The sequence below is a fragment of the Haemorhous mexicanus genome, chromosome 21 (assembly GCF_027477595.1).
Source record: "Haemorhous mexicanus isolate bHaeMex1 chromosome 21, bHaeMex1.pri, whole genome shotgun sequence".
NCBI lineage: Eukaryota > Metazoa > Chordata > Aves > Passeriformes > Fringillidae > Haemorhous > Haemorhous mexicanus.
The window spans coordinates 5,815,712-5,829,499 of NC_082361.1; the positions used below are offsets into that span (position 1 = coordinate 5,815,712).

General features: G+C 45.4%; 1 protein-coding gene across 4 annotated transcripts in view; it reads left to right on the plus strand.

Annotated features, from left to right (window-relative positions):
• DNM1 (dynamin 1) overlaps positions 1–13,049 on the plus strand; it is a 65,247-nt gene extending 52,198 nt beyond the window's left edge. The window contains exons 16-22 of one of the 4 annotated variants that reach the window (XM_059865025.1): positions 248–359; positions 1,544–1,555; positions 2,820–2,990; positions 3,159–3,400; positions 3,757–3,975; positions 7,239–7,275; positions 11,041–13,049. In XM_059865025.1, coding sequence (XP_059721008.1) covers positions 248–359; positions 1,544–1,555; positions 2,820–2,990; positions 3,159–3,400; positions 3,757–3,975; positions 7,239–7,260 — 778 coding nt within the window. In that variant the 3' untranslated portion in view covers positions 7,261–7,275; positions 11,041–13,049. Of the gene's footprint in view, positions 1–247; positions 376–1,543; positions 1,556–2,819; positions 2,991–3,158; positions 3,401–3,756; positions 3,976–7,238; positions 7,276–11,040 lie in introns of all 4 variants that reach the window. The other 3 variants (XM_059865024.1, XM_059865022.1, XM_059865023.1) reach the window with 3 other exon arrangements.
• Positions 13,050–13,788: the final 739 nt, after the last annotated feature.

Sequence of the window (13,788 nt, forward strand, 5' to 3'; positions counted from 1 at the left end):
CAAGCAGAATTGAAAAGGGAATCTTTTTCAGGCCTTGTTGAAACATACAACTGATTTGAGAGCAATCAAACTTGATTAAAAAAAAAAACCTTTCCTTTTGCAGAGTCATCATGAGGTTCCTAGCAAGGGACCAAGTGTCTCTGTCTTAAAATGACAGGAGGATTCCCTAGTCGTTGATATCTTTGTCAAATAAGGGCAGATCTCTGAGTTGACAGAGAGAATAATAAAATATGTGTCTTCCTGTCAGGAATGTTTACAAGGACTACCGGCAGCTGGAGCTGGCCTGTGAGACCCAGGAGGAGGTGGACAGCTGGAAGGCTTCCTTCCTCCGGGCAGGAGTCTACCCAGAGCGTGTTGGGGTAAGTGACAGCCACAGTAATGGGATAAGGAGGAGCACAGCATGTGTCTTGAGAAGGATAGCTCCATCTTCTTGTGTTAAAAATAAGTCTGTGAAGGTTTTGTCTTTCCAGAGCTGAGAATTCTTTCTGGTGCTTCCATTAGGGAAGCTTGAGATAAAGTAAGTGGCAGCTTCAAAGGGAAGATAAAGTAGGAAAAGACTGCCTTGATAAATCCCTCTAGCTGTCTTGTTTTGTGGACATTAAATTCACAATATAAGAGTGCATTTAACTACTGTGACTACTAACTGGTATGGTATCCACTGAGCAAAGGCACCATTCCTTTTTGGTAACTCTGTACAGCCTTATTAGGAACTTCCTGACTTAGCAGTTGTTCTCCAACTTTCCTTCCTCCAACTAATTAGGGAGAGATGTTCTTAGAATTTTGCTTTGTGGATACTCTAATATGCTCCTTTAGCAAGAACTTTTATCTCTTCCCTTCTCCTTGTCCCACAGCACTTATTGTCAGCATTATTTTGTTCTTTAAAAGTATCTTCTAGACAATTGTGGTATTTGTTTCTGTTCAAAGCCTTTCCTGTTCCTCTCTGAGAGGAAGCACTATAAATAGCTTTCCCATTAGAAAAGTGATAATTGCTTTTCTGTTTGTATTTGTTGCTTCTAATAGATTTCTTGCATTCATCTGTCCTGTTACACTTGAATATTGCTGGTTTTGCCTTAAAGCATTTCCTAACAAACTGATAAGAGATTTTAAAAAGAGGGTTAGGGACTTGGCTTTAACAGTGACATGACTTCAGATTAGCTCTGAACCAGACTGGTTCTCTTAACCACAGTGGCCATTGGCACCTGTTGCTGTGCAAGTGGAGGGGTGTGACATGGGAACCCTGGTCCCTGTCTCAAAACCCCTGTAAGGAATGGCAGTGGCCCCTGCAGGTAAGAAAGTTGTCCTTTGTTGCTAACAGTGTGGTTTCCTTTGCAGAGCATCCCACTTTTCAGTTTAGCTAAACAGTTCACTTGTTCCTCTCCTAGGGTAATAGAGGCACTGATGTATTTTCAGTGGGATTGGTCTTTTGCTTGTCGGTGCTATTTTGGGACCTTCTCCAAATTCTGAGACCAACTAAAAGTCACTTTTTATTTTTTGTCCCTTTTTGTTTTAATTTTTTCCACGTATGCTCAAACTGGCCTGCCAGGACAAGGACAAAGTAAGTCTGACCTCCTCTGCCTGTGTTGCCTCCTGGGGCTCTCACCAGATAGCTTTCTCTTTTTTTTTTTTTTTTTTTTTTCTCCTTTTGTCACAATTTCCTGAGAGGCATTTGCTTCTTTTCCCTCTTTGTACCCTCTGTTGGATTCCTGCTGTCTGTTTCTGTTCTTGGTTTGAGTTTTCTTTTTTCTTTTCATTCCTCCCTTTTTGTATGACTTCTGAATCTTGGTGCAAGCTTCTTTTTGGTTTTTTTTTTTTACCCTCACTTTTTTTTAGGTTGTCCTGTTTGACATCCACTTCCTTTACTTTGTTTCACACTGAGACCTTGCATTCCTTCATTATGTAAGATCTTCTCAGCAAAAGCTCAAATGAACAAAAGAATTTGCCCTTTCTCATATATTTTGTTCCCCAAAACAAAAGAGAAGCCATTTCCTACATGGCAAATTGTTCAGACTAGGGCTGTTTAAAACAAAGATGTTTCATTATACAATCACGGGGCTTTTTTTTAAATAAACATTGAGGAAGACAGCAGTTCTTTCATGCTTCAATACTTTGAAATTGATCCCAAATGGAGAGGCCTTGGAGATTGCTTGCTGTCAAACAGCACAGTCCAGCTTCTGCCTTACAGAATAAACAATGTACTTCAGGCAAACAGGAGGAGATTCATCTGCTTGGTGTGAAAGAAAAGATAATTATAACTTATGATGCAGGAGTTGCAGTTGAAGTGATAGGAAAGTTTATTCCATCTACTTGTGGTCAGTCTGAGAGGAGCAGTTGTTTCACTCCTCTGTATCTGTTTTCTCATTTGTATAATGAGGACAAAGATGCAGCATGGCAGAGAGCCTGTGAGACTTAATTTATGGTGAATGATTCTTGGTTTTAACTGACTCTGGTCATGGAAAACCCAGATCAAATGAAGAACCTTTCAGGAAGCTGTAAACATTAAAAAGTAATAATACAGCTTTGAGATGCACCAGAGCCATAACCTCTGAACATGTGTCAGAGGTCCCTGTTGCCTTTCACCTTTTAATAACTTTCTACTAAGAGAGCAGCTTTATTGCTAAAATTTCTCAGTTCTGAGCTGGAGAAGTCTCTACAAACTGAGTTGTGCATTGACAATCACAGCTCAAAATGTAAGTTTAAATAAATTTTATTTATTGCATGCGCTTCCTGCCTGTTCCCTTCTACTCTTCTCTTAGCTCTCATGAAAAGCCAATGTTATGTTACATTTGAAGAACCAATATGTTTCTCCTTTTTTTCTGCAGGCCAGTGAAGCAGAGGAGAATGGAGGAGATAGTTTCATGCACTCCATGGATCCTCAGCTGGAGAGACAAGTGGAAACGATCAGGAACCTGGTGGATTCCTACATGGCAATTGTCAACAAAACCATCAGAGACCTCATGCCGAAGACAATCATGCACCTCATGATAAACAATGTACTTATCTCCCTGTGGTCAGTGGAAGTGGGAGAGGCAGAAAGGAGAAAAATAGGGAGGGAGGAAAAGAATGAAGAAAAACAGAAGGCAGCTTGAAAGGAAGAGGTGGGGACAGAATAGAGTGTTTTGGGGAGAGATGGTGAAAACTGATTCTCTACTCACTTACAGACCAAGGACTTCATCCATTCAGAGCTGCTGGCAAACCTGTACTCCTGTGGGGACCAGAACACGCTGATGGAGGAGTCGGCGGAGCAGGCGCAGCGCCGCGACGAAATGCTGCGCATGTACCACGCCCTGAAGGAGGCCCTCAACATCATCGGGGACATCAACACCAGCACCATCAGCACCCCCATGCCCCCACCGGTGGACGACTCCTGGCTGCAGGTGCAGAGCGTACCGTCCGGACGCAGGTACCAGAGGCTCAGGGGGAGAGCCCCGCAGACCTGCCTGACGCCTCTTCAGTGCCTTGCTGGGGCCTCCCGCTGACACAGGGAGTCCTCCTCTTCTTCCTGTGGATGAAGAGTCCTGGGTATTTGTGCTGGCAGGCTCCTAGGACATCTTTACAGAGATGTTGAGATGTTCTACTTGGGTTGGATGGGGCTGACGTAGCTTTGAAAGTAGCCTGGTGTGGTTCTTGAAAGTCAAAGGGTGATGTGTGAAGTGATGTAAAGCTCAAGAGAGAAACACTGAAGGCAGAGCGGTGCCTGTGTTGACATAGGGATCCCAGAGCTGTTGCTGCAGTTGAATGCCTTTGTTTGTTTGGCAGGTCCCCCACATCCAGCCCCACTCCGCAGAGGAGAGCTCCTGCAGTGCCCCCCGCCAGGCCTGGGTCTCGCGGACCAGCTCCTGGGCCACCTCCTGCTGGTGGGTCCACACTGGGTGGTGCCCCCCCTGTGCCCTCCAGGCCAGGTGCCTCTCCTGATCCCTTCGGGCCCCCACCTCAGGTTCCTTCTCGGCCTAATCGTGCTCCTCCTGGTGTTCCCAGGTAAGTCCTGAAACGCTGCTCCATGCAGGTGGAGTATGTTCTGGTTTTGGGTTGGAGCCTTGGCAGCACTTGGCCTGCCTGGGCCGTAGGAGGAGAATGGAGTGCATGGTGTGGGTAGAGCCTTTGGATATTTGAATTGGATCTGGAGGCAGGAGCATCGTTGTCCTCTGAGATTCCATTGTATGGATAAGGCAATGCCGGGGCAGCTGTTTCTCTCTACAAGCCTCTATAAAGAATGTGAGAGAAAACCTTGAACCCAAGGTTTACAGCAATTGTACCAATGCCTGTAGTCCACATAAATCACAGGACTGGGGTGAGATTCCCCTCTGTGTAGGGCTCCCCAAAGTCTGAAGTTGCCCTTTTCTCTTGGCCCAGAGTTCTTCAAGGTGAGTTGGAAGACCATCAAAGCTGTTCAGTTGCTTTCTGGCTAGGAGAGTATCACAGGATCACTGGCAGGGAAATGAATTCTTAGGCAATTTTGTTGCTTGTGTAATCAGCATTTTCCAGTCTAGAGGGTTCAAATCACACAGCTTTGCTTTTCCATTAGGAAACTCATTTCCTTTCCTGTTCAGTGACTTCAGACACACTTCAACACAGTAATAAGGGGTTATCCTGGTGCAGCTGAGTATGGGTTCCTGAACAGGACTTGGGAAGCAGTCTGGAACCAAGAATGCTTTAATGTTGGGTACTTAGTTTCCCTTGAGGAAGAGGAGGTAATTGCAGTGTAAAGAACAAACATAACCAGAAGCTCCTCAGTGACATGACAGAGGGAACACTTCCCTTGTGGAAAACACCTCTCCAGTGGGTGCTGGTGGCGCAGGTCTGAAACTTTGCCATTTTCTATGGAAACACCAAGCCTGCCAATGGTTGGGGATGGGGTATGGCAGAGTGGGTTCAGTATTCCTCCTGCAATAATGCCCAGCTCACATTTGGTGCTGCCTGTTTGGAGGGAAGTGTTCTCTGCCAGGCTGCAGCCAGCCCAGAGGTGGATGAGTCCAGACAGCTTTATAGACCAGTTTCTGACACTGGTGTATGCAAATGGTTTTACTTTCTTGGTGCCTTTGCCCCAGTCCTTCCTATGCACCTTGATGCAGCTCCCACAGTAACTTGTCCTCACATACCTCAGTGTTGCCCTGGAGACTGTGGAGGCACCTATGGATGTCAGCATGCTTCTACTGTGTATTTTGGCTCCTGCTTCTTGTGACCCTGCCTTTCCATATACTGTTACTTTGTGGTTTTGTTTTCAGTATACTTATGCTTCTTTATGTCTCCATTTTCCTCCTTTCACTCAGTTTCATTTCTTCACTCATGAAAAATATTCTATATACCTGGCCGTCGTGATAGGATTCCCCGAATGGGCTGAAATGAATTGGCCTTTTTTTAAAGAAATCTGTCATAGCTTATCTTAATGGTTTTTCTGCCTTTTGCATGAGTACAAGGGTTTAGGGAAAGGTAGGAAAACAGCACTGGAGCAGAGGAGGAAAGAGTTTCATGCTTGACTGAGCAACCCCTTGGTTTAGGAGAGATGGTAGGTTGGATTGCATGCTACTGACTGCCCTGATCTGGAGTTGAGAATGTAATTCCAGAAGCTGTGAAGTGTGATGCTCATTCTCTGATCCCCCTCTCTGATTCTTCCAGTTGTTCATAGACTCCTCCGGATCCTGATACCAGCTTGTCATTTGAGTTCACTGATGAATGGAGAATTTCCAATGACAAGGGACTCTTTCTCTTCCACTCCTGTATATAGAATAAGAATGTTCCCTGCTAGCACTTGGACTCGGGTCCTTCTGCCATGGGTGAACGAATGCCATCTCCATTGTTGCTTTTTTAATACCCATCTTTCCCTTGCTAACCGGGCTGTGCAGTGTGTGTGTGAGAGGAACAAAGCTCTTGTGTTCAGCACCAGTGGGCTTTGGTGGAGGAGTTGGTGGTGTGGAGTGAGCTCAAATGGGTGGTGGTGGTTGGGTGTGCTTTGTGTGCTCATTGATGCCTGTGTAGAAGTTTGGTAGTTTTGTGCCTCTGGTTTGTGCATCTGATTTTATGAATGATGAACTTACACAAGTGTCATGCTACTCCTTTTTCATAAACATAAGTGTATAAACACATTTTCACATGTAATCACCACATGGTACATTTTTTTTGCACAGAAAGATTTTCCTGCGTATAATTAAGGACACTTAAGACTTACCATCCTGCTTCTGTGCTTAGCATTTATTCAGTTTACTGTGGAAATCCGTATAGACAAATATAGCTCCAGTTTTGGGAGCTGAAAATTACAAACCATCCAAGATCCTATCAGTGTGCAATGGACTGCATTTAGGATTTGACCTGGGAAAGAAATCTATGAAGGTATTCCCTTGTGTCTTTAGGCTCTTTAGTTTAAAATAGTTTGATAGAACCTGTAGGTAGAAGACCTTGAAGGAGAATTAAGAAAGTTTCAGTGTGAATGACTCAACCTTAGGAAAAATGTATTGAAGGTATAAACCTGTTCTCCATTCTTTGTTATCACCAGGGCATGGGTCTGGAGTTACCTCCTGGCAGGGATGGTTCTCACTGGCTGCTGTGCTGGTCAGTACAACAGGGGCACATCACTGGAACTCCCAAGGGGTTCTTGGATACACAGTTTCAAGGGGCAGATTATCTCCTTAGTGATTTAGTGGCTGATGTCCCTGACCATGGCCAGGGGCTGGAACTAGATGATCCTTCCAACCCAAACCTTTCTATGATAAGCTCTCACAGCTGTATGACCTGAATTATTCAGGAGGTCACAGTAGCTGATTTCATGATTTATGGCCTTCAGAAAAGCCTCCACCTGCTTTGTGCCGTTTGAGGTAGTGCTCAGGACTGCATGTTATCTCCTTCTTTCCTGAGCTCTTTCTTCAACATTTAATTTGGTCAGAAGATAGTAGTCCTCAGTGAGACAAGCCCAGCTTATGTGCCCAGCTGGTGGGTGCTGAAACCTGGGTATGACACTGGTGAATGTCAGCCTGGATGTGTGAGGAGCTTGGGTGAGTGAGCAACAGCCAGTAGGTGTGTGGACAGATGGATGGGGTTTGATGCACTCCTGTGCACAGCAGGGTCTGGATGTGTGCAGAGATGAGGCCATGAGTGTTTGCAGTCCCCCTACTTATGCTGTGTTTGGAGGGGAATGTGTGACTGTGTCTGTGCAAGCACCTGTGTATCTGTTCCACCTTCCTGACAGTCTGTGTGGCCTCTGCCTTGAACTGTCTGAACTGCCATGTTGATTTCATGTTGTCTTTCAGAATCACTATCAGTGACCCCTGAGGACTGGCAGCCACGGTAGGTTCCGCACTCTCGCTGCGATGCATGAGTCACTGTGTCCCCATCCTCCAGCACTGCTCTGCAGCTCTCCTCTGCTGCCCAGTTCTTGTGTTAGTAACAGAGTCCCTTGTCTGATGGACCACCTCTGCCAGGATCTCATAAAGGGAGGAGTCTTGAACAGAAAAACTGGCTGATCAGAGCCAGAGCAGCTGCTTGAGCTGCAGGAGCTGGGAAAGCTTCAGTACCTGATTTAAGGTCTGGAGGATCCTTTCTCTGCTTCTAAATAGAGAAGGTGGGATGGGGGAATGAGCTCTGACAGCAAGGTCTAAACTCTGTCTCTTTCATTTGGCTTATATCCACACTGACTGTAAGATCAGCTGAATAAACTCTGCTTTGATTTGGTCTGTCAGCTCTGTTAGGATCAAGACAGAGACTTGGGGAGCTGATAGTTCAGACTCCTCTTCTTACATTCTAATGTCTGGCTGGAGAAGTGCTCCCATCCTCACTGTATCCCTAGTGCTCATGGAAGCCAAGAGGAGTTTGGGTCATTAATATCAGGACTTCCATGTCTGAGTGCAGGGTAACTCTGACATTGAATGTTCCCTTTTATCCTTGTGTCCCATCATCAGATAGGTGTGAACTCCCTTTGTTTGTTCTCCCCTTGACCCTTTGCCTTCTAGGTTACTCTCCTACTTCCATTCAAACTGCCTTCTCTCCTCTGCAAGAGGAAGGGTGTAGTGATCTGTGTCCCTCAAACACTCTGCCCTGAGCTCCTGTCCTCTCAAGCCCATTTCCCTGTCCTCTCTCTCCCTGCATTTTACAGCATTGTAGTGGCTCAGTGATGTAGCAGGTGTGGGTTTGTACTGTGTACTGCTCGTCCCGTAATGTCAGTGGGGCTGTGAAGAGGAACATTAGCAAATTCTCCTGAGTCCTTTTCTTGAGAACCTCCAGCCCTTATTAACAAAGAGGTACAGAGGGCAAAACTGGGCAGGTGTGGATTTTCTGGGCCCCTTCTCCCTTTCTCTGTGGATGTTGTTTTATGACAGAGGAGTGGAGAAGCAGCAGCTCCTGCAGATTCTCTCGCTGCTGATTGTGGCAGAGAGATCTGGGGGCGAGGAGCACGAGCTGAAATCCTACTTTAATAGGAGTAGCAGAGGTTCAAGCCCCCGTTCTGGGGCAGGGGGTCTCAGGCAGCCTCCATCTTGCAGTAGATGGCGTCTGTTACTGCTGCACAGAACTGCAGGTAGAGCTGAGAGGTGCCACATTGCAGTGATTGCTCATGATTGACATCTTTGAGAACGTCATCGTCAACCCTCCTCATTGCTGACACACTGCAGAGGTGTTGGAGCAATCAGCAGTTTCCTCCCATATTCTGCCTACTGCAGACATCCCTGGCAGCCCTGGAAACATGCATCCTGGGTGAACTACCTTGGGAAGGAGCCTTACTGTTGTCTGTACCCCATTCTGGGACTCGCTGTTATGGGGCATTCTGTTTTTAATCTGGCATAAAGAGCACCAAGGAAATAAAAATTAAAAACAAAAAAATCCACCAAATGATCAAAAAAATTAAATTGTACCCAAAACCTTTTGCAGTCCAAGAGAATAAACATAATATTTTCCCACCTCTGTTAGGTCCTTATCAGCAGAACTCCCTATTAGCCCAATGGTTCTTAGATAGGATTAGCTCAGTGTTCTCTCTGGGTGTGGCCTGAAAGACTGACTTCAAAGGATATGTCAGTCACTGGAACTCATCTTTCTGGGCTCCTGCCAGGGCTCAGCTCTTCCTTCTTATGTACTGGAGACAGCCACAAGCTTCCCTGTGAGCAAAACTTGATTCCTTGTCCTGACAGAGAAAAGTGACTTTTCAGTGCTATAAAAAGGCTTGATTAGCAATGTAGTCTGACTAAACCAGAATTTTGGGTTAAGTGTTGCCTGAGAGACTTCTCTGCCCCTTTTAGTGCTGGTAAACAGTTTTCAGCCTTTTCAAACTTACCAGGCAGATTCTGCAAGCATCTCCAGAAAACCTCAACAGAAATAGCCTACAAGTTTAAAAAGTAGCCCCACACCTTAAAATGCTTTGAATGCTGAGAGAAATAGGTGCAAAAATCAATCATAGTATATTACAAAAAGCAGCACCTGTGAATTACTTGTGCTCCTTTTAGCACTCTTTATCCTGCAAGGGCCAAGTGGCCACTCCTGCCAGAACACTTTACATGCTCTGGTGGCTTCAAGCACCTTTTTTGTGTGAACCCTCAGAGGCTTTTAGCACAACCTGTGCAAACTCCTGAAATGCAAACAGTCCTTTCACCTTCTCAAAAAAATGCCTTCTAGCATGATGATGCAACAGCATCTCACTAAGTGTTGAGCTGAAGTTCTGCAGGGTTTTAATTTAGGTGCTGTTGCTGTTCCAGTGACAGTGGAAACCACCAGAGGGCTGGCATGGTTGCATTGACACCGTGAGCACCCTTTAGAGATAATGCACAGATCCCACATGTCATGAAGCTCTGAGGCTTAATAAATCTGGAGCAGTAAGTTCTGGTGAGGTTTAATAAACAGGACTGGAGAGTTGCTCTGGTTTATTTGCTAAATGAGGGAACTTGCCCTGCTTCATAGGAGTACAACTCCTCTAGTGCCAGTGTGATTATAGACTACTGGTACAAATACCCTCATTTCTAGCAGTGAGTTGATTCTCTGTAATCTAAATCTTGTCAGTGTGGAATTATTGAGGCATTAATTCTGTGACACCTGGTGATCAATGTATGATCAGTGTAAGGGCTTCCCCTCCATTTGGTCTACATGCTGTTGGCTTTGCTCTTTGTATTTCAGGCAGTTTGGACCTTAAAACTACCCTGGCTTGGGTAGTTTATCTTAATGAAACATCAGCAAAATGCAGTTGAGGTCGCAGACACTGCAGGGAGCATACTTTAAAGGAAAAACACAGATTGGACTCAGTCTTACAGAACACATTTTTATTTATAGCTTTCTTACAGCCTGTAGTCTGAGACTGAAGTGATATTTCAGTTGATGATCTGAGAGCCATGTCAGGGGTGTTGTCTTGTATGTTTTTGTTGTGGCTGTTTTTTCCCCCAGTCGCTTACAGGAAGGAGATTCTAGAACACTTAATCCATGCAGAGGGCAAACACTTCAGTGCTGCCCATTTATGTAGCTAAAGTATCAGCAAAAGAGTTGGAACAGAATGGAGAATAAGTAGCCAAAGTTCCTTTTATTGAAGTAGAGGCTGCATTTGCTCTGTGCCAGAACTGGAAGACTGAAAGCTGTAAGCTTGCCCCTGACATCCAAGATCAGTCTCACGTCAGAATAGGGATCTCAGGCTTGCAGTAGCTTCGAGGGCAGGGGTAGAAGGTGCTCCTCCAAACCAGCCAAGAGCCTCTGGCAGCAGCGCGTCTCAGAGGACCCCATCCATGCTGTGTGACTGTCATGTGCTTGATACAGGAGCTCACTGTTGTCCATGCTTCTCCACTCATCCCAGAGCCAGGGTACTTACTGGCAGTAAATCTCTGCACTTCCAAATTTCAGAGGGAAGCAAAACTGGCAGGCCAGGGGATTGCTCTACTGGTGATCTGTGCCGTGCAGAAGGGCCAGTGTGAGGCCGAGTAGAAGCCTGTGAGTCTCCTTTGTGGAGCTGCACTTTGGGGGTTTGTGCCTCAGGTTGGATTCTTTTGCTGGCTCAGGCAAAGTGGAGAAGCGTGTGTGGTTGTGACTGCAATTGCTGTGCTAACCACAGTGTGTGTTCTCTTGTTTTTGTTTCCTGCTTTTTCACAGCAGAAGGGGCCCCGCCTCACCTACTCGACCTACCATAATCCGACCGGCTGAACCGTCCCTCTTAGATTTATAACTTGAGGCTGTAGACAGCTGGCGACGAGTGCCGTGCTGGTGGCTTCCCCATTCCACCCTCCCTTCCACAGCCACAGTCACTCCTCTCATCCATCCCACACCCCTGCCTCCCACCACCCCTCCCCGGTGTGTCGTAAAGCTCTAGCCTAGTGATTGAGCTCTTCGTCTTCGCTCGTGCGTCCTGTATTGCTTTGTGAGCATAGAGTAGCCTTCATTCAGTGGCATGGATCCCTGAAGTACACAGGCTCCTTGGAGAGATCAGCCACAGGGACATCCTTAGGTCCAAGTGGTGGCTGTCCGTCCAGTAATTCCATCTGCCTAGTCTAGCCTGGATAAGTGTCCTGCCTGCACCAGTTAGCTGTAGCACCCAGGACTGAGCTGTAGCTGTTTTCTTTCCTTGTACTTTAAGACAAAAGCTGGCTTAGCAAAAATATGCTGTCAAAACACATGACACCCGTTAGGAACAGATTAAATGTCCTGTGTATTAGCTTGACTTCTAAGGTGCAAAAATTTCATGTTGGGAACAGTGCAATCAACTTCATATCAAAGTGAGGCAGGGAGATGAGTGAAGGGGGGAATCAATGGATCAGCCCAGTCCTGCCCGAGTGAAGTCTGAGATAGCGCACACACCTCAGCGTGCAGGGAGCTCACAGACCTGCTCACCCTGGCTCCTGGAGCCAGGCCATTCCTGCTGGGGGCACACTGGCTCCTGCCAGCTGTTGTCTTGCATCACCATTTTTGGCTGACTTTCCTGCACCCAGCAGGGCGAGGGGAATAGACACGCTGCTCCCCCCTTGCAAACGGACAGCCAAATGTTTCAGGGAGTTCGCTGTGTGTTTTGTTGAAAATATTTCTGCTTTGAACTAAGCACATCTTTAAGTGTTTTTGGGGTACTGTGGTGACTTCTTCCGTAGCCTTTTCTTGCATGTGGATGGTACGTGTTTGGGGAAACTTGTAACCATTGTTGATCACAACTCATCTTAAGGTTTGGTTTTTACTTTTCATGCTACGTGTATTTAAAAAAAAATACTTGAGAATTAAAAAATATATCAACCCTGTACATCTCAGATGTCATGTCTCTACCAGAGCTAAATGAACCACCTGTGTTGCAGGCTGTCCTCCAGGCCTGATTGCTGTTGAAGTTCTCTTGTTTCAGTGCTATTACTCTAAAATTTCTGTTGTGGATCCTCTATTGTTCTGATGCCAGTTCCTTTCTGTATTTTAACTATTGTTTTACTACTTCTCCCCCTTCTCCTTCCCTTTCCCTTTTCCTTTGTTTCTCTTGTCTTTAACCTCCAGCCGGCCGGGTAAGGCCAGTCCCGCCCGCCCGGAGAGCCCAAAACCACCATTTGACATGTAGGCCTGCTCCCTCTGAGACTCTTTGCCTGCCTCTTAGCTGTTCTGTCCTGGAATGGTCTGACTCCAATCTCACACATGGCTTGTTTTGTTTGTAATTTGTGACACACACATATCGGATGTGATTGTAGTGAAACTGTTTTTGGGGTTTTTATTTTGTTTGGGTTTATTTTTTTTCCTTCCCAGCTGCTTAAAGGAGTTAAACAAGTATATTGTAGTAATGAGAAACATATCTTTACTGTTATAAATATCTATAAATATATATATAAGATGAAAAATCTATATATGTCCAGGTGTTAAAAGCCATTTGTGCTTCCATGTGAATTTTAGGAAATACTTAAGTAGGAAAAGAATATCTATATACATATATATATACACACACACACATCCAAAAAGTTAACCAAATCCCAATGTTGAGTTTTTGAGCTGATTGTTAAATTCTCTGCTGTGTGCAGTTGGGTTATTGTATTACCCCAGACTTGTGGGTGAACTGTCTCAGTGCTGGTAGTAGCTGTGATGCAGTTTGTGATCTACCTGTCACTCTTGTTTATTGGATGAAATAAACTCTCATTTCTGTATAATGAAGGTCTCCATGACTAGAATAAAACCATCTCTCTTTCTCTTGCTTTTTCTCTGGGTGGTTTTCAAGCTGTGTTTGATTGTAACCTGATCTTTTCATCCCACAGAGTTAACAAGCTGTACATGCAATCAGGGGCTCTCACTGATAGGGAAGGTGGAGCAGATCTGCATCAGCACTGAGTGTCCAGGAGCTGCAGTAGAGTGAAACAGCTTGTCAGGTGCAGAAAGGTAAATCCCTGTGCAGAAGGAATTGTGTGGAGGTGCTTCAGAGATGGGGCATGCAGAAGGTGGGAGTTTGCACACAAATTGCTTCTTAAAAAGGGATTTTTGCCCGTAGTGCTTGTGGAGCACAAGAAGTGGACAAAGGTGAGGTCCAGGAATCACTCCTGAAAGGGGTCAGGGTAAAAACAAATCTGAAGCCAGAAATTATTAGATGCTAGCCAAGAGCTACCTCTCAGGCTTGTCAGCAGTCTGTACAGAAAACATTCATGAAAGCTCAGTGAAAACAGCATCACTGTCAGGGCAGGTGCTTTCAATAAAGAATTCATTATTCTCTTTTTCTGGCCAAATTTCAAGGTGGTCTGTGCAAAAGAAATACCTCTAGTCAGTGCCCCTCTGAATAAGTTTATTCAGAAAGCAAATTTATAACAGGGTTAAGTCACCTCTGCAACAGACCACAGACCTTCACTGGTCTTGTCTCCTTCACAGTTCTAGAGTAAACACCCAATAACTATTTATTCC